The 24,219-nt window shown below is 57.6% G+C and overlaps 1 protein-coding gene across 1 annotated transcript in view; it reads right to left on the minus strand.

Moving 5' to 3' along the window:
* The window catches only part of CAMTA1 (calmodulin binding transcription activator 1), an 850,989-nt gene that overhangs the window by 245,692 nt on the left and 581,078 nt on the right, over positions 1 to 24,219 (minus strand). Inside the window, exon 7 of the mRNA XM_047869348.1 lies at positions 1,651 to 1,722. Coding sequence (XP_047725304.1) covers positions 1,651 to 1,722 — 72 coding nt within the window. The remainder of the gene's footprint in view (positions 1 to 1,650; positions 1,723 to 24,219) is intronic.

Genomic DNA, 24,219 nt, shown 5'->3' on the forward strand with positions numbered 1-24,219 from the left:
AGCGTGCTCAAGAGGCGTTTGGATGGGGCATGAAACTGAAAAGGAAAAAAGCCAAAACAGGCCCCGGGGCCTTCAGAGGCCAGGGAGGAGTTCACAGGGCCACAGGCTGCTCAAGGTGAAAATACCTCTCAGCAGCCAGAGCGTGACCCTAGGGCACAAGGACATGGCCCCTGCTGTACCAGATCCCTGCTCTTGAGGTGGGGGTCCCACACTCCACTCCTGCGCCAGGCGGAAAAGAGAACCTTTTGCGTTAACAAGACGAGAAGTATCATCCCGTGACCACGCTGGAGGCCCCTTTCACAAGGAAGCAGGGCCGAGCAGTTAGAAACCCCCACTGCCACCAGCCCAGCCTCCCAGGGAGAGGAACCCGAAAAATGACAACAGGGCAAGATGTCAGGGAAGCCGTGTCTTTGCAAATCAGCATATCCTTGGACAGTCTCAGGCGTCATCTGCTAATGAACTTGCTGAACCGCAGACAATTATTTCTGGAACTGAGGGAGAAAGGCAAGGAGGCAGGGGCTGGGCACAGCCGACAGACCGAGAGCCTTGTCCAGGCAGAGCCTCGGCGTCCACACCAAGATGGCTCTGGGCCCCGCAGATGCTTTCCAGGCCACCTTCCCTGGGACCAGTGGCCCCTCTGCGCTCTGGCACGTGAGGCCTCAGCTCTCTGAATACACACCATGGTGTCAGGGGCTTGCTTTCTAATCTGCCAGACCCCTCCTGACCGTACTCCCCAAGCCAGGGAGCTCCTCCGGCCGCCGGGGCCAGGGGCGGGCTCACTTGAACTGCTGCGGGTGCAGATGGTTAGAACCACAGTGGGAAAGGTCAGAGGCAGCAATGCCTGGGCCCACAGAGAGCGGCTGCCGATCGGGGACAAGCTTTGCAAAGGACCAGGTCGAGCCTCGCTGATGGGTCCCTCGGACCCTCCCACTCACACGGCGGCACCCTCTGCCGGGCTCTCTGACCGCCACTGACCACCAACAGGCAAGAGGCTGGGCGGCCGCGGCCCCGAGCCGGGCCCGACTCCGTGAGGCTGTGCACGGGCACCATGGACACAGAGCTGGGAGCCAGGTCACCCTTGTGGAGCGAGGGTGGCCGGGGCGCTCCTCCGCCCCTTTCTCCGTCCCCCTGCATGGCAGACATCACAGATCGATTCCTGGGCTCCTTCCCGCTGAGCCGTGGGCCCCCGCTCTCCCAACAACCCTTCCGATCAATCCGGCTGCCGCTGGCATGCCTCTGAGAGCCGATTTTCCACGAGTGCCAACGACTGACTAACCCACAAGAGAATGTGAACGCACAGCTTTCGGCCAACGGGCATTCTGCAGTCGGCCAGACACTCAGCCTTCTCTCCGTCCTCATCAAGAGGAAACCGAGCCACCCTGGAAGCACCCGGTGGGGCTTTACTCTCATGGGGCGGAAGGACGGCCCCCCCCACCCCCCACCCCAGGGCGCTCCCCTTCCTGGCATCGCACAGCACAGCAGGCCGGCCACACACCTGGCCTCAGCACCACACGCCAATGCCCCCAGGAGCTCTGGCCGGGGCACCCCCGCCCCAAACCGCCGCACGCCGGACCGCACGCCCGCGCAGCTCCCTCCGCAGACCCTCCGCAGCGCCAGAGACGGAAGAAGAATACAGTCCCAGCCACCTACCTGAAGGAGCCAGTAGCACCTCCGGTGGAAGGTGGGGATGATGGAGGAATGCACATAGCAGCCGTACAAGCACTAGGGAGAGAGGAAAAACGAGAATTCAGTTGGAAAGAGGGAAGGAAGGGAGAGAGAGAGACGGCGCCACAGAGAAGGAGCGAGAAAGGGCCGCGGACGCCACCGGCACCCTGGAAGGCCGAGGGCCGGTGCCCGTGCGCCTGGCTCCGGGGCCGGGACCGAGGTCCGGGTCGGAATCTAAGAAGCGCAGTGGGCGAGGCAGCAGGCAAACCCGGGCGGACAGCTGGGTGCGTTCCCTTTTAGGGGCCATGGAGGCACGTGAGAACCCAGAAGAGGTGGGGACGCGGGAATGCACATTCGTGTGCGTTTTGCCCATAATTGTAGGGGCTGGGGGTTACCCTGAAGTTCATTCACAGAGCCTAGGTTAAGACCCCTTGGTGTACGGGGAGGGGCTGAACGTGTGTGGGATTGATTCAGACACACACACACACACACACACACACACACACACACTCTCCAGACCTTTCCTGGTCAAGGGTATCACACCGGGTGAGCGGGGCAGCCCTGGATGGCAGGACTTCTGAGGCTGGGGGTGGCACTTCCTAGGACTGACCTCCAGAAACCGAGAGGCCCCTCGTGCATACCCCACTTGCTGGCTTCTATTTAGTCTGTTCAATCACATTTGCGTTTGTTCTAAGGTGAAGCCTGCATCTTTCACAGATGGATTTGGTTTGGGGGGGGGGGCGGACAGTGAGGAGGGACGCTAGGACCCGGAGACAGGGGACAGTCAGGGCCAGCAGTGGGGACGGGCTTGCAGGCGGAGGGGGAGAGCGGGGCCTGGTGAGGAGGACAGTCCTCTAGGGTCCTCTCAGAACCCAATTATGTGAGTCTTGGGGTGGCCAGGGTTTTGCCTTCAAACCAGAACTCTCTCCTTCCCTCTCCTGCCGTGTTTCCCTGGCTTCCCAAACACCTGCTCCACAATCAGTGGGGCAGAAAGAGAAGGCAGGGCACCAGAGCCTTGCAGGCCGGGGATGGGCAAGGTCTTCCCTGGGCCCCTCGTTGCTCATCCGAGCCATGGCCATTGCCACCCCCTGCCCCCCCCCCCCCGCCCCTCACACCACACTGCAGTGACAACTGGCCAGCAGCTCTCTCTGCATTTAAAGCTTATACCAGAAATTTTTTAATGTGCCCCCAAAAGACCAAGTGCGATTCGGTTCTACCAGGAATCCATTTGAGCCCTGTCTGATTAGCAGAGTTGAAAGAGAAATCAGTTTGGACTACGGGACTCTGGCTGTAAGAAAATCAGATTTCCAATATGTTAGAACTTTTACAGATTGCTGTCAGCTGGGACCAAACCCTGTATAAACCAACCAAACAAAGCGGAAATTAATTTAAACGATTCCCTTGCAATTCTTGCCCACGAAACGTATTTATTATTAAGAAGGCAATATACTTTCCTGACTCTTCTGTTTTTTAATACGCCGTGTTTCTTTTTTTACTGTTATTTTTGATAACTCACTCCTCCTTGCTGAGAGAGGCGCCTGTTTGGACATTTCCTGTGAGCTCTCGTTTGCCATGAACGAGCAGCCCACCCTGCGACTTTTATCAGTTCTTTTCCTTTGGACTTTGCACATTCTCGTGGGAAGTTTCATTACTTTGGCTCACGTAATGAGCCAAATGGAGAGAGACATAAATTGTTGACAGAAGAACTCTCTCCTGTCTCTTTGAAATAAAAGGCCAGGCATCCACTTTTTCTCACTGTTCATTCCTCTTGAGGGTTTGCCGACTTCCCCTCTTCACCTGTCTCCTTCTCCTTCCACTGCTTTCTCTCGAACTTGAAAAGAATGTGGTTGATTTGCGCCTCCATTCCCCGCCCCCCCTCAAGTTCACTGCTGATCTGTGTGGGCCGGGCTGCAGCATCTTTGAACTACACACGAGGACTCCCTGGGACTCCAACACCTACTGTGTGTCCCTTCTGAGAGTCCACAGGAAGTAGAAAGCACGCCCCCCCCCCCTCCCCTGGGCCTCCCTAGCACCTGTGGGCAACCTCACCTGCCCAGAAGTGTCCAGAACCATCCAATGAGCAGGATGGCGTTAAAAAGAAAAATCGCCGTTTCTACATCAAGGCTCATGCATTTTAATCAGAGGAACCCTCAGGGCCTCACTCAGAACCTAGTTACTCTATTTTTAGATATTACTCTAACCACCCTGGTGATCTGATGTCTCTGGTCTCCACAGATGAGAGGCATCATCGATGAAGGCTGGAGAGAGGGACAGCGGACCCCTGACGAGAGCGAACCATGTCAAGTAGCATCGAGGGAGGAAGGGAAGCCCCCTCTAGAACCCCAAGGACTCAAGGACCCCAAGGGCATGCCCCCCTCCCCGTGTTGCCTTGCCCAGCACGCTGGGTCCCTCCCATGGCTCACTGCCCATCTGTACTCCCGGGACTGGAAGCTCCAGGGTGAGGCAGGGAGCCTCAGACCCTCTGAATGACGGTGGCCAACAAGTGTCCCACCGGTCTCCACAGCCCAGTATAGGGTACAGGACCTGAAGGCAATAAATGGTTCATTTTTGCTTGTGGTATTCCAAAGGCTTGGGACTTTAAACGACATACTAGAAAACCATCCTGGAAAATGGCTCCACAATGAATGCTTAAAACGCTCAGCTTCAGTTTCAGGGAAATCTGACTCATGTTGAGTAGCTGGTTTACTGTCCCTGTGGGGGAAGAGGCTTCCCAGAATCCACCCTTGGTGAGCTGGAGTCAGCAAAGAGGGGCTTCTGGAGAGACGGGTCCTGCTTGGGGTACGAGACCTGCTAGGAGGGTCCTTGTCCTTCTAGGCTGTGATGTGGGCACCTTCCTCCTCCTGTCTCCTGGGTGGCTGTGAGGGTCAAGAGCTGATGCCCAGAACAGTCCCAGAGGACAGTGGGAGAGGGCATTGGAGGGACTGCGCGGCTGAGGGAAGAGTCGGGGGGGGGGGGCGGATCATCATCCCAGCAGCAGGAAAAGCAGGTGGGGACAGGAGGTGAGGCAGAGGCTGGCTTGAGGAACCATAGGACCCTGGATGCAAGGCCAAGCATGACAAGGGTCCAGGTGGGGGAGACGAAGTAGGTCAGGTGACAACAAGCCATGGGGGCCACAGCCAGGAGCTTGACTTTGCCCCCGGATGTCATGACCAGGTCTGCCTTTCGGAAGCTCACCGCGGCACGGTGTGGCCAGGGAAGACAGCCAAGGGAGGTGAGGGCACTGGGGCCAGTCCTGTGAGTCGGGAGCCGCCCTGGCACTGGATGGTGGCGGCCGTGCAGGTGTGGAGAAGTGGCCATGCTCGCCAGGTGCGAGGACAACGCCCGTGCACCTGTTCAGACAAGCGTGGGGGGGACAAGGGGTCCCAGGCACCGGGACAGAAAACCCTGGGGGTGCAGCAGCCTGCTGGGGGAGAGGCTGGTTTCAGATTCCTACCTGGCGAGTTCAAGGAGTTTGGAAGACAAGCTAGTAGAGACACAGAATGCACAGAATGGTGCTCAGTCTGGGCTGGAAACCACAATCCGGGCACAGGGATGGCGTGGGAAGGAAACAGAGATGCCCGGGAGCGAGTGTCCCCTCAGGCTGGCTTTTGCAACACGCAGCCCAGCCTGCAGGCGGATGGAGCAGGGGAGGCGTGAACCTGATGAGGCTCAGCATGTGACCGGCCTGCCTCGCCACGTGCTCCACGCCCTGGTCCTCTCCCCTTCTGTTCACAGGGCACCCCCAGCCAGCCCACAGCCCCGGTGCCACCCTCTCTTCCCGGGTGCCTTTGTCGCCACGTCATCACCTGGCAGCTCTTGGCCCACTTCTAGCCCATATGACAACTGGGGATTAACTGCACGTTATCGGACGAGGCAGTGTATCAAATCCATTCTTTCACTAATCAAAAAAGCAATCAAGTCTGTCGGTGGCGATCTGTGTTTTACAAACTCCTGGTGCTTTTTGATCAGGCTTGGGGCTCCCCTGGGGGCTCCGTGGGTGGAGTTTTTCATCTAGGAGCCATGATGCGGTTGGGGGGAGAGTCGTCTTCCAGAGCTGGTGGACGAGCTGTGTGCGTGTGCACGTAAGCGTGAGGTGCACGTGCACACGCGTGTGGGGGTGTGTGGGGGAAAGCGTGCCGTGAGTCCCTGGTTGATGTGTGTGTACAAAGAAGGAAAAAGAGAAAGCAACTAGCTATTTATAGGAAATTCGGGAGAACCTCACCCCTAGCTGGAAGCAACTTTCAAAATCGTTATATTTGCGGAATTAAGGCCTGACAGCTTCCTGTGAACATGACAGCTGAGCAGGGAAGGAGTTTTTCTTAAATACTCAAAATTGCTTATGTGACACTATGGGGCTTTTCTCCCCCTTCTTAAATAAAAAGGAAAGATAAATTTACAGGAAAACCAATAGTAAACGGGAGCTGCCTTCAAGTCAAGATAAACTCTTCCTACAAAGAGAGGGCACCTTGGCTGCAAATCTCCTCCAGTGGATTTCTCCCCACAGACTCAGCCGCCGGGGGAGAGAGGTCCCCCACCTGCCAGACCGTCTGCCAAGGCTCAACACCCGATGGCTTCAGTGGATGAAAGAGGGGGACATCTCTGTGTGATGAGCCAAGTTTACTGGTTGTGATATTGGGACATCACCAGGTGCCTTTCCTTTCTGTCCAGCCCTCGATGGCTTCTGTGACCAGCTGATTCTCCACCTCTCTCTCTACCTCTTCCTCCCTACTTCCCTCGTCTCTTTCCCCCTCTTCCTCCCTTCCTCCCTCCTTCCCTGCCTCTGTGTCCCTTCCCCACTTTCCTTCCCTTCCCTGCCCCCCACCAAAAGCCCAGCCCTCTGTTTTCCCCTTTCAGCTAGGGCTACAGAACACGGCTGGCTCACTGTCCCCAGGCAGGCCTTGTGGCTCCTGTTCCTACAATTCCCCTCGTGGGGTCCCACTGTCAGTGCAAACCCCACTCAGCCCGAGTCCATCCAGGGCCTCCGTCTCCCAGGAAGCCCTTCCTGACCCGGCCAGTGGAAGCGGTCCCCGGAAAGGGCCTCCCAGGGTCAAGGGCAGCCACGAGGGTGTGGATTCTGCCTCAGGCATGCTATTCACCACCACCATCATGTAGGCTTCGCACATCTGCACTCCTGCCTCCTGTCTCACAGGGGCTGGCACTTTCTGTAAAGGGCCAGAGAGTAAATATTCTCAGCCTGTGGGTCAGACGGTCACTGTTACAACTGCTCAACCCTGACTTTATAGGGCAGAAGTAGCTTTGGACCATAGGTAAACAAATGGGTGTGGCCGTGTCCCAACAAAACCTCATTCGTGGATTTTGTCGCTTGAATTGGGCAGAATTTCACGTGTCATGAACATTCTTCTTCTATTGATTTTTCCCCCAATCAACCATTATAAAATGTAAACACCATCCGAGCTCAGCTTGTGCAAAACTAGGTGGTGGGCCACATCCAGCCTGTGGGCATAGTTTGCCCACAGTCCTGGCTAATCGAGTGTCTCCCCTGTGCTTGGTGCCACAGGTGACCCAGGAGATGGGGAAGAGACCGGGGTCCTCTCCGTTATCTCGGCAGGGGGTGGTATGATGCCCTCTCTGCAGATGTGGGAGCTGGGGCTCAGAGAGAGTAGTGTCTAACCCAAGGACACAGGGACGCGTTAAAGCTGGAATCTGAGCTCTGGGAATTCACCCCCAGCTTATGGGCACAAGTCTCATCAGATTGGCAAGAACGCGAATTGTATTGTCCTTTGTAAAATTCCCCACGGTGCTTTCCACAGAGCAGGTGCTCAGGAAACTGTGCTTGACTTCCACGTGATGTGAGTATCTAAGCAGGCCAAAGCAGGAGCAGCACAGGCCTAAACGCGTGGGAGCGACAGTTTGCTCATTTAACAAATGCGCGTGACACAGGACAGTATCGAACAGATCACAGCTTCCATCCTGTCCATGGAAGCTTTCACAGGGCTCTGATGTCTTTCCAATTGGACCTGATTCCGGGTGTTTGTTTCCTGGGCCTGAGTATGTTGCACGTCACCCTCGATGCCTCTCGCGAGATTAGCCAACACTCAGGCCCAGTACTTGGACCAGAGGGCTTCTTGGCATGTAGTAGGTACTCAGTGAACACATGGCTTCCTCTACCGGTCAAGCACCTTATTTATTAACTGAGCAGCATTCAGTGATGTAAGGCACAGAAAGCTGAAAGTAGCCAGTGTGCTATTGGGGATGTATGGGTGCTTTGGCCCTTTCCTTTAGAGGAACAAAACACCTCTACGGCCTCGGCTGCCAGCGAAATCGCTTCTCTGGAGCAAACATTTCATTCTGTTTCCTGGGGCCACCTCCCACAACCTGCAAAGCCAAGGTTTGCTGTTGACCTTCATCTCTGGGAAAGTGTGAGCCCGGCCTCTTACTCCACGGATTGCTGCAAAGTGCATTGCCCAGGCCTCTCCAGCGTGGCGGTTTCTAACATGGCAGCTACCAGCCACGTGTGGCTGTTCAAATTCAAATTTAGTAGAATGAAATCAAATCGAAACTTCGGTTCCCCAGTCTACTAGCCTCACTTCCAGCGTTCAACAGCTGGTAGCTGGTGGCTCCTGGGTTTGATGGGATGGAACATTCCATCATCGCAGAAAGCTCCAATTGGACACTGTGGCTCTAGACGATGAGAGTGGACACCCAGGGTAGAGATGTTTGGCTGAGACTCTTGGAGCCTAAAACCCCAATAGCTGGGATTTGGGGGAACCAGGGTTTGGGGCAAGACAGAACACGGAGGTTGGGCTTTTGGACGTTGGCTCCACTCTGGGAAGCTGGTATGCCTGCAGGTTGGTAAGTGCCATTCCACATCTTGAATCAGTCAGCCAGTGTCTCCCAGAGCCCCCTGTGCTGTGACAGAAAGCCCGCTCCCTGCCTCTCCCATGCCCAAAGCCTTCTCCAATGCAGGGACGATACCTGCTGTGTCCTCAGACTAGGGTGTTTATGGCACATCTCCGCTTAGAACCCTGAGAGCTGGGTTAGGCTTCTGGCGGCGGCCCCTGTGCTCCCCCTGTGGCCCGGCCTCACCACCCTCCCATCGGGAAGGTGACCGTCCGCACAGCGGCAATCAGAGTGAAAGCAGGTTTTTAGGGGCCTAGCTTCTCTCACACACTTGAATCTGATGTTTACGTGACAAAGATGAATAGTTTAAAAAATGCGTTCTGGTATAAAGGAGACAGAAGACAAAGAGATAATAGAAGGGAAGGGAGAATCCACCCAGAAGATAACAATTTAATCCTGCCCTGAAGTGATGAAGGGGTAAGGGGCCACTTGTTCAGAAGATCCTGGGCAGGGGCAGGTGAGAGGCACTTCCCCTAGTGGATGGAGTGACAGCCACCCCCTCTGAAAAAGGGCACCTGGGGCCGGGCTGGGCCCTGGCTCTGTGGTAAAAAAGTTCTCACTGTTGTCGACTCCGTGCCTGTCCCTAGCCCCAGTCCTCTGTGACCCCCCAGTCTCCCCTGTGGGAGAAAGAGACAAGCAAACCAACAAAACCAGATCGAAACAGGGCTGATGCTAAGTGCAAGGGAGGCCGGGGGAGGGAAGAGTCTTTGCCGTGCTGAAGAGGAAGTGACATTTGTGATGAGGAGCAGCGGGCCAGGGGACAACAGGTGGAAAAGACCAGGTCAGGTGGACGAGAGAAGTTTCTAGGCAGAAACTTCTAGGTTTCTAGGCAGTTTCTAGGCAGAAGGATGGGCATGGGCAAGGATGTCGCCTTCTTCCCAGGTTTCCCATCTGAATCCTCTGCAAGGGACCACAGAGGATTGGTCCTGATGTTGGGTGGCCGAGTCTGTGAACCCACAGACCGTTCTGCTGAACCCCCATGAGACCAGTGATGAGCGGTCGGCGGACAGCCTTGCATGGAAGCAAAGGCCCTGTGGTTCTTATGGCTCTGCCCTGCGGCACTGGTCCAGACCCTGCTTGTTGAAGCAGGTTTCCTGGAAGGACTGGGGGGCTCTGGGGATTTGAGGAACAAGTGCAGGTGCAGAATCAGAACTCTGGATCTGATTCCCCCAGCTTTCCCTCCCAGCCGCTGTCTCCGCCTCTCGTTGCCCTATGTCTTCCTGGTGCTTTCTTCTCTCCCATGAGAGCCCCATCCTTCCAGGGTGACCCCAGAGGCACCAAAGTGTCTCGCCTGCCTGAGCTGTGAGCCGGCCCTGGGACTCCTGGGGGGGCAGGAAGACACCTGGGCAGACAGAGCTGCAGGGCTCATGGAAGGGGGTAAACACGGTTCCTTTGCTGCCAAAGCTTTGACATCCTGGGAGAAGCAGATGCTCTCCAAGGAGCAAGTGAAGGGAAAACCCACAAGCACCTTCCAGATCTCCCCAGACCAGCAGCTGCTGCTGCATGGTACACAGCCTGATGCTCCCTGGGGCCCCCCGGAAGCCAGGGCACATCCCCAGAGGCACTAGAAGGTCTCGCGTAGGGGCACTGGTGGGGTGACGTGGACTTTCTCTTGTCTCTAGCTCTACGTTGCCCCGCACAGAGACATCCTGGGGAAGGCTGAGGCTGGACAAGCTAGCAGTTTGTCCAAGGCCACCTGGGCTAGGAAGAGGCAGAGGGGAACACAGACCCACCCTGTCTGACCCTGCCCAGCGGGCCAGCCCCTGGCAGCATCGCTCAGGCGTCCAGGCCAGTGGCTGAGGGTCAGGCTTTCTGCAGGGCCTGCCTGCGGCAAAGACAAAGGGGTGAAGTCCCAAGCTGCTCCCAGGACCGTCCTCACTGAAGGATTTGGTTCGTATTAATCTAAGATTAGACCAAATGATTCAATTCGCATGCTGCCTGCAAAAGCACTGGGCCTCAGAACTTGTTAAATAGTGAATTGCTTTAAAATTAGTTTGAGCTAAATGGATTGCAGTCTGATCCGGCCTCTGGGTTGGGTGACAGGAGAGATCTGGAATATTAGATCATCATTGACCGGGTCTCCATCCTGGCCTGTCTCCTAAGACAATCAGCAAAGGCATCTCCCAATGCAGCCCAGGCTTGCCACAGCGGGGGACTGAGGCTAGAGGACAAGGGGGCTGGCCTGGGCCTGTATTTTCTTGGGGGGGCGTCTCTGGGCTGGGGTGGGCAGGCTCCCAAAGATTCATTCTCCAGAACCTCAAGGAACTCGCCCTCCCTGAGACTGGCTACCTCCAGGCCTGGTATCCTGGTGGCCTGCTTTTCCAGGACATTACAATAACTGGTCTTTCTGCCAATTAATCGAGTGTCTCCCCTGTGCTTGGTGCCACAGGTGACCCAGGAGATGGGGAAGAGACCGGGGTCCTCTCCGTTATCCCGGAAGAGGGTGGTATGATGCCCTCTCTGCAGATGTGGGAGCTGGGGCTCAGAGAGAGTAGTGTCTAACCCAAGGACACAGGGACGCGTTAAAGCTGGAATCTGAGCTCTGGGAATTCACCCCCAGCTTATGGGCAGAAGTTGTGGTGCACACACCAAAGGGACACTGGGGACCAGGTGGCCTAGCTTGGCTGTGGAGGTCAGGTCCCCAGAGCCGGAGGAATTGAGGGGCAGAGAGAAAGGGATGGGGCAGCAAACTATGGAAGGCTGGCAGCTCTCTGCCCCGTCCCCACAGACCAGCGGTGTGCAAGGGACAGAGCCAGAATGGGGCAGAGCCCGGCAGGCCTAGGACACATGTGCGCCCCACCCCACTGCCCTGCAGACAGTCCTGTGCACCCCCAGACCCTGGGGACCGGCATCGGCAGGAGCTTGGGGGAGGGGGTGCGCAGGGGTAGCGGCACCTTGGGCAAGCAGAGAGAGCCAAAGAGACTCTCCAGGAGGGGTTTCTGGTGTCCCTGGGAGGCCTTCAGTGCCTCTGGGTCTGGATGAGGAGTGGGGAGAAGCACTAAGAGGTGCTATGGGTGGGTCAAGAGAGGGGGCCTCATGCTGGAGGCTCCCCAACATCTCCATAGAAAATTCTAGACCATCTTTATAGCACATGGGCCCTTTAGGTCTCTGGAAAAAGGACCCGAAGGGGAACTAAAGGGCAGAGATCAGGGGACAGCATGAGCAACGAGATGCCTCTCACCGCCAGCCTTTTCCAGGGACCAGGGAGGTGACGTCCTGCCCCAGGGCCACTGTAGAACATCAGGCCCCGCCAGGTATGGCCTCGCGCTGGCCCCCCTGTGCCCCTCCCCCCGCCTCTGCTCACCTGGGCCCCCCCCCCCCCCGCCAAGGGACAGCGTCCCCAGGACAGCACATCCGAGCAGAGCTTCCACAGCCTAACCATGACATGAGTGAGGACAGCAATAAAGATTAAATGAATTTCTAGATAAAAAGGCATAAAAATCATGTTTAAAGATATAAATAAAATTCCTGGAGCTTCAGTTTTATTGTTTTTGGGGGGTTCCAGGATTAATAAATTAGTGGGTATAAAATGGAGTAATAGCTAAAAATTGATAATGAGGTAAATTTAGATTTAGGGAAGGAGGGGTTCCGAGCCCTGGCTCTCCCGCAGAGCAGGCGGGGCAGGAGTGGGGGCCGCGGGCTCAACTCTGCAGTCATCCTGGTTGGCCTGAGGGCCCTGTTCTGGGCTCCTGCCAGGGGTCCAGTCCAGGCACCTGGTGGCCCATACCTGCCCGCCTTCCCACCCTTGCCACCTTCAGCCAGGCGGGTGTGGGCTCCTGCCCACCCCCCACGCTTGCCAAACAGCTGCAGAAGCCAGGCCTCCGGGGGCATTTCCACATCTCGGAAATCCCTTGGGGCACTTGGTCCCCCAGGGCCCTCGGAGGGGGTCCATCCCACCCTGCCCCTCCTCGCCCGGTGTGCTGGGCGGGGAAACTATCCTCTCTCCTTCTGTCTCTCCCTCCCTCCGTCTCTCTATCTCTGTCCCTCTATGTACATACCCACGTCCCCTGACTCAGCTCTCTCCCCACACTCGCATTCTTGTTCTTTGAGCCTATTGCAACATATCTGGGCTGTTTCTATCTCAAATACTTCCTAAAAGTACCGGGCACAAATAATAAGTAAAGTGAAATTTCGTTTCTCTCATCAAAGTGTATTGCTGAGACCTGTTTCTTGGTGCCCTGCCAAGGGGCTGGAACTGATCTAGAAAGTGGCTTCTGCCGGTCGTGGCCTCCCCTCCTCCCCTCCTCCCCTCCTTCCACCAACAGCTGCTCAGCCCTCTGCTGTGTACCAGACAGCCCTGTCCTATGGACGGACTCTGAGGGGGAAAGGGACTCCCACGAGTAGCTCTTGCTCTGGTGCTCCCCTTGCCAGGTGGCCTGTTGAGGCTGACACGCCTTAGCAACGCTTTGCACATTTTAGCCCCAGTGACTGCTAGTGGGGAACACGGAGTCTCTATAGGAGGCCAGCGGCCGTGTCTTTTGGTGCTGAGGGTTTTCGGTGTATGTGTATGTTCCAGGTAGCTGGCCCTTGTCTTTACTCATGACCCATCCCTTGGTCCCTGTTCCCAGAAGGTGCAGGGGCTTGGGAGATGTGCAAACACCGGCACTCGGGCTCCTAAAGTCCCCAGAGGGCCGTTGTAGGCGGCACGGAAGGCAGGGGGCTGCCCAGAAAGGAGCCCCTGCTCTGACGCCTGCCCCCAGCTCTCAGCGCCGCCCCTCCCGGGCACCTGTGACACCACCCGGGTGCCCACGGTGCTCTGCAAGGCACACACACAGCTTCGTGCAGCAAGGGAGTCTGGGAAAGGAATTCTCGCTTCAAACAGGCAACGGGGTTTTGTTTATTAAGAAGGTGGAGGGAAATGCCAGGACCCGAGTCTGTGGCCGTGTTAATGTGAGGCTGGGCTCCCTGCCAAGACATTAAGTGGAATCGAATTCCTGAAACCAGCTTTAATCAGCAGATTTTTAAGGTTAGAATTACTCTCTCCTCTCGAAGCCTTGCCAAGGTTAATTTGGGCCTGAGCATGCAGAATTAATGGGCTGGACAGAGGGAATCGGCCTTTTCCTGATTTTTTCTCAAGTTCACAAAAACATCACCACAAAGAGAGAGGGCGGCAGGGAAGCACCCTCCGGTGAAGGGAGCGTCCCCGGCGGCAGGCGATCGATCTGGGGGCCTGTGTCGGAAACACACCCAAACGGGATCATGCCGCTGGCCGGCCCCGGCCACAGAGAGATGCTGGTGGGTGGCAAGTCCGGCTGTCTTGGGAACCTCAGGAAGTACTGAGCCGCACCCCTTCCCCTAGAAACACATGTGCTGGAACCACGTGGGGACGTCCCACCCTCACCAGGCCCTGCTCTCGGTGCCTGCAAGTGCCTGAGCACATCGGACGCCCCCGTGAGCCTGCTGACACTTAGGGACTGAACCGAAGTCACTCAGGGCCCTGAGCTTCGATGTCTTACGTCTTCGTCTGTAGAATGGAAATTAACAGGAGTGAGGCTTGAACAGTAATGGCCACCCAAGGAGGTACCAGGAGTTTGCAGGAGGAAGGGCTGGCACTCGGAGGTCTCCATGACCTTGAACGAGAGGCCTCCCGTCCTTTGAATATAGGGCGCGAGGGATGCTGGCCCCGTGGGAGAGCAGGGGGAGGCGAGAACGTCCCCAAGGAGCCAGACCCTCAGACAGGGTGTTTGTGTCCAGGCCCGGGCACCTCTGGAGGAGAACTGAGTTGGGGGGCAGAGCCCCTCCCTGCCCTTCCTGATCTGCCCCTGCGGCCAGCATGTGGGCACTGGAGCCAGGCCTGAGCTGGAAACTCACGGGCACTTTAAAGCACTAAGGACTGGGAAGGTCGTGTATGCAGAGGAGTTTGGTCTCCTTGAACCTCAACGTCCTTATTAGCAGAGGGCGGGGAGCTGATGCCCTAGACCTTGCAGGTTTGTTAGATTGAAGGAAGATGATATGCCCACATGTCTTCGATGACCAGAGCACAGGCGGTCTTCCATTAACACGTGCTTCCTCAGTTTCCCCAGATACACCCTGCTCCCAGCACAGGAGGATGGTGCTCCCCACCCTCCAGTGAGGACACCCCTTCTCTACCACGGATCCCGTCCCCAGGGCTGGGGTGCGAGCTCTCTGCCCCACTCCCTCTCCTGCTCCCCAACACATGCAGTGCCCCCTCCAACCTCCCTCCCCTGAATGGTGGGGGCCTCTGCTTCCTTAGAGCCTGGAAGCCTATTCAAAAATCTCTTTTGAACCTTTGGAGAAGCTGTTGGCCCACCCCTCCGAAAGTTAAACACAGAATTACCATATGACCTAGCAACTCCCAAAGAATGAAAAACAGCCCCTCAAAGCGGCTCGCACACCCGCGCACGCTCAGCTCTTCACAAAAGACAGAAGCGGCCCACACGGCCGTCAACGGCCGGATGGGTAAACAGAATGAGCCACAGCCACACAATGGGACATTGTCGGGCCAGAAGAAGGAATGAGACACGACACACACTCCAACATGTGTGAACCTTGAAAACACTCCACGGAGTGAAAGAAGCCGGACCCGAAAGGCCACGTATTGTGTGATTCCTATATATGAAATGTCCAGAGTAAGCAAATGCACAGAGTCAGAAAGCAGATTTACTTGGGGCGGGGGCGGGGGGGGGGGGGCAAGGGAGGAGCTGTGTAGTAGAACAGGGTTTCTTTTGTGGGGGACGGAAAGGTTTTGGAAGGAGATAAAGTGATGGCTGCACAACCTTGTGAATGTTCCAGAAACCACTGAATTGCTTGCTTTAAAAGGGTTAATTTTATGTTATGTGAACTTCACCTCAACTAAAAACAAAACAAAACTGTGGCCCAGGCACAAACCAGGGACAGGGGTCCCGCTGCCCCCTGTCCCTGGAGAAGCTACCTCAGCTCCAGGAACTCGAAAGGACCCAGGAGACAGACGCCCACCTACAAGCCCACCTATTCAGCTGAGGTACGCCTACTGAGCAGCTATCATGCGGTAGGCCCTTTCAAGATGCTGGCACTTTGATGGGGAACCAGACAAAGCTGACCCTGGCCTCGGGGGCTCACATCTCAGGGCAGGGCTGACCCACCCTCCTTGCCGGGCTTCCCGCCTAGTGCACCTGCTGTCTAAATCTCAGCCCTTAAGGAGGAGCTGCCCTGGCTCTTGGCAACCCCGTTCCGTGCACTTTTCTGAGGGTCTTATCTTCTCAGTGAGCCTGTCCACTCCCCATGGGCATGGGCTTGACCCTTTCCCTCTGCTGACATCCCCCCCTCAACCCCAGGTCTGCACAAGGCCCAGCCCAGAGGAGGTATTTGGGAATGGCATGGTGTTGGGACCCAGCAGAAGAAGGCGGGATTGCCAAGGGCAGCGGGCCGAAGGGCCATCTGAGTGGGCTGGCAATGACTTGTGCTGTTAGAGCTTCGTGGGCAGAGGCTCTGCCCACACTCAATGGTCTACCCCAGGCCTTGCAAGGAGCCTACACTGAGGAGGAAGAAAGGAAAGAGGGCCTCCCTCCCCATTGAAAAGCTTCTCAAGGAGGTTTGGACCCATGTTCCTCTGTGTCTCCCCTGGCACTGAAGTTCTGGAAAAGCTAGTTGGGCCAAAGGAGGAAAGTTGGCACAGGAGAGACGGAGCCCGAGTTTCCAGTTTACTGTGCTCTGTATCCCCAGAGCAGGCAGGAAGAGAGGCCCTGTGCAGGGTGGGGACCAGAGCCTGAGCCGCTCACTGCCATCTAGGCAACTGTAGCCGCTCTGCATGCTGAGATCTGAAGTTCCGGAAACCCACTTTCCAAAACCTACCCCCATAGGTCCTGAGACGTCCCATCTGCAAAGGAGATCATAACACAAATGGCTCTCAACTGGAGAAGGGGCTGGTTCCACACTAACAGGGCCGGGTGGGGGGCGGGGCAGGTGGGGGAGGCAGGTGGGGGGGGACGAGGTGGGGGGGCGGTCTCCCCGGGCCAGGAGCTTGGGCACAGTGAGAGTGCAGGGCGCAGTCTCGGGGCTCAGCAAGGTGTACTTAAGTCAGGCAGCGGACCCTACATCCATTAAAGCAGTGCCCTGCCTGGGCCTCTGTAATTACACCCGCATCTCCCCCTCGAGCACGTTCCCCAGCCTCCCTGGGGAAATAACAGATTGTCCTGCAGCCGCCAGGAGATGCGCCTCCCCGGGGGTGGAGGCGGTGGGCTGGATTCTTAATGCCAAGAGGCAGGCACCCTCCACTTAGCTGCTTTCTCGGGCCCCGGCGGAAGGGCCCTCACCCTCAGCCCCGCATTCTATCCGCCTCGCGGTAGATCCGCAGGTTCTGGAAAGGGAGAATGCAGCATTTTGAAGTGTGTAATGACATGCCGGCTGCATGTGGTACAAATCTCCTGGATGTATAAAATGGGAAAGAAACAGGTTTTCTGTCGCCTGCAACTATTCGGCAGCCTTAAAACACGAGTCGTCGGAATCCAATACGCTGCTAACCTGCAAGACGCAGTATTGGATCTTGCAGGCGGCGTGGCGAAGTGGCAGCTCACGGCCCCGGGCGCCTGTGGAAAACTCGGTCCCACCCGTCTCGGGGTCCGCGTCTGTGCCGCTTACGAGGCCAGCGCGCGCCGCGGTTCCATCCCTCCCCCCCTTGCACCTGCTCACCAGAGGTGGGCCGCGGCCTTGAGGGCCCTGCTTTGCCCCTGGCCGCGGCTGCTAACAGAGACCTCCTGTGTGACGCCACACGTCCCGTGTTCTGCAGGAAGCTCGGCTACCTGGGTCACCTCCCCGGGCTTTTCCGTGCGTCTGGCCAAAGTTGTCTACGGACGTGGGGCCGCACCCTGGCTGCTTGGCACGCATCCTCCCTCTGTCCTCAGGACCTCACCCTTTGTCCCACCTCCCCACACAGGACACTGAGCCGTCAGGGTAATGTGATGGCGGGGTCAGAACTCGAACCCAGACCCACTGTTCCGTTGAGCCAAGGCTTTCTCGCTGGGATGCTGCTTTGAGAAGAGAGAAGAGCCAGCATTTACCTTGGCCTGTCTTCTAGGAGAAGACGCTGAGGCCGTGGCCATGAAGGTGGGTTCAGGACCTCAGACTGGGGGGTGGGGGGAGGGGGTGGCCACGCCTGTCCTCGGGGGCCTCATCTCAGGAAAATGCCAGGGGGTCCCTGCGTCCTACCCCGGGGACAGCTGCGGGTTAGGAAACCCCGGACCCACCCTGCAGAGGGGTCCAGGCCGGTGTCCCACTGGCTCAGCAGCTCTGTGGCCCGTCCAGGGCATGCCCCATACTCCCGGGGTCGGCCCCTGCTGTCTTCATTAAAGATGTGTCAGCCGGCCACCTTTCCTACTCAGCAGTGGCTCCTAGCCGCTCTGAGCCTCTGGCTCACTCTCCCTGCCACCTCTCACCCCAAAGTGCCCAGACAGGCCATGTTGGGATCACTACTCACAGGAGATTACTGATCATTGTGGGAAATGTTCCGCTTCTCCACCTTGGAACGCCCTTCTATCTTTGCGTGCAAAACAGCCTGAGCCTCTGCGGCAGACCAAATGGGGTGGGGAGGTGCCCGTCCAACGGGACAGCAGACTCTCTCCTGGCACACAGTCCTCCCTCCAAGAACATTCCAGATGCACTGAAGTGTGGGGTTTCACACCCTCCTGTCTGCCAACCCAGGGAGCTAGCGCTGACAGTCAGTCATCGGAACTCTGCCCAGGAGAGCCCTCGCCCCCATGCCCATGCCGGCTGCTGGTGGGGGGAGCCCCTCAACACTTGTGGCCTCCTCCCCACCCCGGGACCTGCCCAGGGAAGGAGGATGGAGGTGGGGGAGGCTGTGGCACCGGACTTTCTGCTCTGCCAACACCCAGGACTGGCGCGAGGGGGGCAAGGAGAGCTGGTGGCAGAGGTGGGGGTCCGCTCACCTACCAGCGACAGTGATCCGGGCAATCGGTGGGCTGGTCACCTCATTGCCCCTCGAGTGTGGGAAGGCAGCCGAGGGGGCCCGGAGAGGGCAGGGCTGGGAAGGGGCTACAGGAGGCCGGGGAGCCTGGGTGCAGAAGGAGGCCCAGGGTGGGCCTCGAGGGAGGAGGCTGTCTTGCGGCTGGATGCGGGAGGGGCTCTGTGGCGATGAGGTTGGGGCCCCGGTGGGGGAGGTCCGGAATGGGGCAGCAGATGGATGGAGGCCACCAGCTCTGAGGCCTTCGGGGAAGGTGCCACGTGGGAACCTCGAGCTGGCCCCGTGACCGCTCGCGGCCGGGGCTCAGCAGTCCCCAGCCGCCGCACCCACGCCCGTGTGAAACTGGCCCCGTACTACGCCTGGCTTGACTTCCCCTCCCTCCGGCCAGCACCCAGCAGGTATTTACTGCCTTTCCTGAGAGCGGAGTTCTCAACGGGGGGTGGTTTTGCACCCAGAGGACACTGCGAGGCGTCGGGGGCCATTTCACACGGGCGTGGCCGCTGCAGTGGAGGCCGGGCGGTGCACCTGCAGTGCCAGAAATGGTGATCCAGTCAACAACACTGAGGTGGGGGAGTGCTGCTGTAGGGCCTCTGCCGACTGAACCCCTACACCTGGGAGGCTGCAATGGGGGCCCTCTACCGGTGCTGCCCGCAGACGGCTGGTTATACTGGTCTTCGGTAGACCAGATGCCCACACAAGGAAGGGCAGAGCCATGTGCACGGTCTGGGTGGGGGGGACCCTGGAGAAACACCCCTTACCCGGCCCTAGGGGGGAGGCAGCCCTGGAGGGGAGCCCCGCCAGCGGGCTCAGGTCTCAGCGGCACCTCCGCGGCCCTGAGGCTCTCCTCCGTCCTGCCCTCCCGGCCTCCCCCCCCCCCCCCCCCCCCCCGCCCCGAGCGGGATTCCCCGCACCCGTGGGAACCCAGCCGCAGACAGATTCTCACCCTCTCTGAGCCTGTCAGGCTGTGCAGCTTTTGTGATCAAATATTGTTATATTTACCTAAGGATCGGTTAGGAAGCAATTTTTGAGATGATGAATATTTAATGCAATATTTAAATATTTAATAGGAACTTTTTCAAACCTGACTTAATAATCCATGTCGTAGGGAGAGGGAAATGGGGGTTGTGTTTTAACATTTTCACTTCCTCTAGTACGCTCCGTGTTTGCTGGACTTTTTTTTTTTTAATTTTTAATTTTTTTTTTTTTTTCACAGCAGAGTTTTAATTATACTCAATATTCCGGAGAGGAATTCTTTTCTCATTAAAACTTAACTCTTGCCGACAGCAAGGTGAGCGGGTGGGTGGGAGACGCATCGAGTTGGAAACTGTTTGGAGCTGAAAGGGATCATCTGCACACCAGCCCCAGTCCCTCATTTTCTAGGAAATGGAAATGAAGAAAGTCAGGTCGCTCCTAGGTGGGGCCGGGCGTCGGCAGCCCAGGTCCATCCATGACACCATCTGGACTCCTGAATGCCCAAGTCAAGGTCCAGCCTCCACCCAGTGGGACTCACATCAGGTGACACTTCCAAGCCTGGGTCCTGTCACCTCCGGCCATTACTAATTGCAGCAAATTGAGATTTTCACCACTTAGGAGGTGACCACAGATCATCTCAGAAGAAAAATTCCAACCAAGCGCCAAGACGCTACTAACGTGAGGGTAGATGTGATGAAGGTGGAGCCCCCGATGGAGGTCAAGTCCTTGTCCTGCCCCCGGATTCCTCCGGCATCAGGTAGCCTGGGCCTTCCAGTTCTGAGGTCAACAGAGTCCTTCCAGCTTGTGAGGGGTCTTGAGACAACCCCCGGGGGAGACTCGCCCGGGTCCAGGGTCACCCCGGGAAGGCACTTCTGCTGTGGCTGGGCGCTCACACCTTGCAGGACCCCCAGCCCCACTTCCCAGCTCCTTGCGGGCCACTCTGCTGACGATCCGTTTAGACTCTGCTCAAACCACGGCTCCCGTGGGCTCGCCGCTCTTTCCAACTCTGCCACCACCTCCTTTCTGTGAGATTTTCTGCAATCTCTCCTCCTCCCCCTTCCCAGCACTCCGGATCTCCCACACGGGAGACCCCCGCCTCTCCCCTCTGCTCCTCAGTCCTTCCTTGGTCTCATCCGTCGACACCTCCCTCCGTGCCCCATCTGTTCAGGCCACCTGCATCTGAGCGAATTCTGAGTCTCCCTCCCAACCTGCCTGGACACACCTCCTCCTGGAAGCCATCGAGGTAATCACTCTTTCCTTGGTGCTACAGAGGTGGGTGGAGGATGCTTTCTTTTTTTTTTTAATTATTATTTTTTTTTTTAATTTTTTTTCAACGTTTATTTATTTTTGGGACAGAGAGAGACAGAGCATGAACGGGGGAGGGGCAGAGAGAGAGGGAGACACAGAATCGGAAACAGGCTCCAGGCTCTGAGCCATCAGCCCAGAGCCCGACGCGGGGCTCGAACTCACGGACCGCGAGATCGTGACCTGGCTGAAGTCGGACGCTTAACCGACTGCGCCACCCAGGCGGCCCTGGAGGATGCTTTCATTGGAGCACATTTCACGAAGCATCAGAGGCTGCTTCTAGCCCGCCCCCCCTGCCAGCCTGCAAACCGTATGTGGGGTGGGTTCCTGTCACACTCACTTCTGTATTCTCAGCACCTGGCATCGTTTCTGGCAGACAGTAGGCACTCGTTTGTTTGTGGAATGAATCCCTGAGCGTGCCACACACTTTCAGACCTCTCTCTGTCTTTCATCTGCCGTGCTTTGTTTTTGAAGTGTTGGGGAAAGCCCTGTTTCCAGGCTCCGTGAACTTGCATTTGTCCCTCAGGGTGCCGTGCGAACACTCACTGCTCCTCTGATCCAGGCTCTGACTCTCCCTGGCAGCGCTGGGTGGTCCTTCCTCTGCTTCCCAGCCCCCTCCCTCCCCCGGTGGGCACACCTCAATGGCAGAAACGGGGCCCTCCGTAGCTTGCCTGCCCCCGCCAGCCTGGTGCCCGGGGAGGAGGGAAGCAGCACGTAGGCGTGGGCAGCACAAAGGAAGTCCGTCATGGAAGATGGACGGGAGCCCACCCTGCCGTGTCCCCCTTGTATTCTGAGACCCGTTAAGGCCTGTGCCAGCCCTAAGTTATACTGTAGAAGCCACTGTGGCAGGAGAGGCCCAGGCTGAGCTGACAGACATCTACGCACCTCACGGTGCCAGGCACACAGTGGGTCTTCAAAATCTACTTGAGATGCTCTTGGGTTCCAGGGCAAAGGTTATCCTCGGCAGGGGTGCTTGCACACGGCCCCGAGGCCACACTCCAGAGGCGGGACATGAGAGATGAAGGGCTGACATCTTTAAGACGGTAACTCTTTTAATAAGGAGTCTTTAATTATTTAGCGAAACAGTGGAAGGGGCCAATTCAGCCAGGAGTGATAGTTTTCATCTCACTGAGCACCAGTGGGTTTCCTACAAGCGAGGGAGTTCGGCTTCTCCCGTCTCCCCACCCCCTCAAACTCTTGCAGATTCTTCCCAGGGGGCCCAGGGAGGGCTCACAGGGCTTGCTGGTTGATCGCAGTGCGTGAGCCCAGCAGCCTGAGAATGACCTTTCCGGGTCCTTGTGTTGGGGCAGAGGAGCAGGTGAGGCCGGGGCCCCTGGGGCCTGAGGAGCCAGGGCCCCTGCAGAGGCTGCCTGGAGACTCTGACCGGGACGTCAGGAAGTAAAAAAACAGACAGAAAAGGGTGCCAGGAGTGTCCACCCCTCTGCCTCGAACCCCCATTTGCACTTCTCCCACCTCCTACATCTCTGACGAATCCCAGCCCTGGCATCCGCCCATCCTAGAAAGTCCCCTTCCCCTGTCCTGGGCTTCCCTCTGTGGGACCCTAACCTCAGTGCATCGCGATTATCTCTTCACTGGCCCGCCTCCCCTGTCCTACTCAATGTTCCTGGAAGGCAAGAATGGGTTCCCAGTGCCTCAGCAGGGCCATACCCCAAGCAGGAGCTCAGTAAATGTCATTGTGCTGACGTGGTCCGGGCCCCGATACCCAGAAGACGCTGATGTGCATGTCAGGGCTGGGCGGTTCTCTACCCTGCCCACTCTCCCTGGCACGGCCACCACTGTCTCTGTGATGCTTCCAAGGCCACCCCGACTCAGCATCTGTGAACTCCACGCACATATGCTGATGTGGCAGGCCCCCGCACGTTCTGACGACGCGCTGGGGACCAGAGCCGCTGTGGTCCCTGCGTCCTGGTGCCGACTGATGGCGTGAGCCGGGCCATAGGCGTCAGGCACATACGAGGGGTGGGTCAAATCTGAGACTGGGTCACCAACAAGAGGCCTCAACGCTCGGGGTGGGAGCGCTGTCCCTGGGGCTTTGACCTCTTGGGAAAGCCACATACTTGAGCTGGGAACTGAAGTTCCATTAGCATCAGTGTGGCCATGAGTCAGGGACAGTGTCCCCGGGGGGCAGGAACCACACGTGGGTAGACCAGGGGACGTGTGTGTCCACGAGGTCAACCGAGAACGCGGCACCTGGGGAGTCCAGGGTGGTGGCTGGCCGCTCCCTTCTGCACCTTGGTGGGGAGACCCCGCCGCCTCCCCCAAGCCCCTCACAAAGCCTCCACCTGGGGTTACTGATGCCTAAAACCCGAATCCTCAACACGGCCCGAAGCTCTGGGTACTGGTTGCCCGTGTCCAGCCTTACCCGCGGCTGCAGCCCTCCTGGCTTGCTGTGCGTCTGCCCCCCCTGGGCCCTGGACGGCGCCCCTCTGGGCCTGCCCCTTCCTGTTGCCAGGGCCCCCTCTCACACTCTTCTCTCCCCGTGGAGCGGTTCTGTGGCCTCTCTCCACGCCCCACCTCTTCACACCGCAGCCCTAGGCCTTGCTCAGAGCTCAGCCCTGTTGCTCCTTCCTCAAGGTGGTTGCCGTGCCCCGAGAGAGGTCAGGCTCCCCCGTTACTACCCGCCCTCCCCGACCCTGCGCTCCTCCTCCTCGCCGCCACCGGAATGGAGCCGTGAAGCGGGGCCCGTGTGTCATATCTGTTCTCTGCAGGAACGCCAGCCCTAAGAGGGGCGGGGACCATGTCCATCCTTTTCCTTGTAAATCTTTAAATGGTGGCACGGTACGGGCATCCAGTAGGCGCTCAATCAATATTTGTGGTATGCGTACACAGTGCCTCACAGACACCGCCTCATCTAATCCTAACGACGCCCTGAGGAGGGTACATGTCACCTGCATCTCACCAGCGGGGGACAGAGGCTCAAGAGAGAGTAAGAACCTCAGCCGAGTCACGCGGCGACTGAGCAGCCGTGGAGGCGGGATTTGAACCCGGCCTGGTCTGACTCCAAAACCCACGTTCTCAACTGGTGTGCAAGGCTGTGGGGTCCGCTCCGGGCCGAGCCGCATCCCTCCAGCAGCCCTGTCACCGCGTCCCTGAACACAGTCTGGCCATTGGTATGCAAACCTGCACCCTCCCCTCCCCGGCCGCCCGCTCATCTATGCATATTTCTTTATTAAAATGGGGATACTTTAATCTCGGTCTAATTTTGTCTTTAGGGAAGCTCTGTCCCCGGGCTGCCTGCAGCTCGAGCCCTCAGGAAGCAGGCGCCTGCTTGTGATTCAGGCCGTCGCCTCCATCTGTCAACACGTTCGTCTCCTGTATCTGCCATCTCTTATTTATAATCCCGCTCAGATTAATGAATGACAGTACTTCTCATCACAGGAAATTTGATTAATCAATTTAAGTGCTTAATCACCACAGCCTTGTTGAGCGCTGAGCATAAGGGATCTCGCTTTGATGTAGATGAATTCCAGAAAGAAATG

The sequence above is a fragment of the Prionailurus viverrinus genome, chromosome C1, assembly GCF_022837055.1.
Source record: "Prionailurus viverrinus isolate Anna chromosome C1, UM_Priviv_1.0, whole genome shotgun sequence".
NCBI lineage: Eukaryota > Metazoa > Chordata > Mammalia > Carnivora > Felidae > Prionailurus > Prionailurus viverrinus.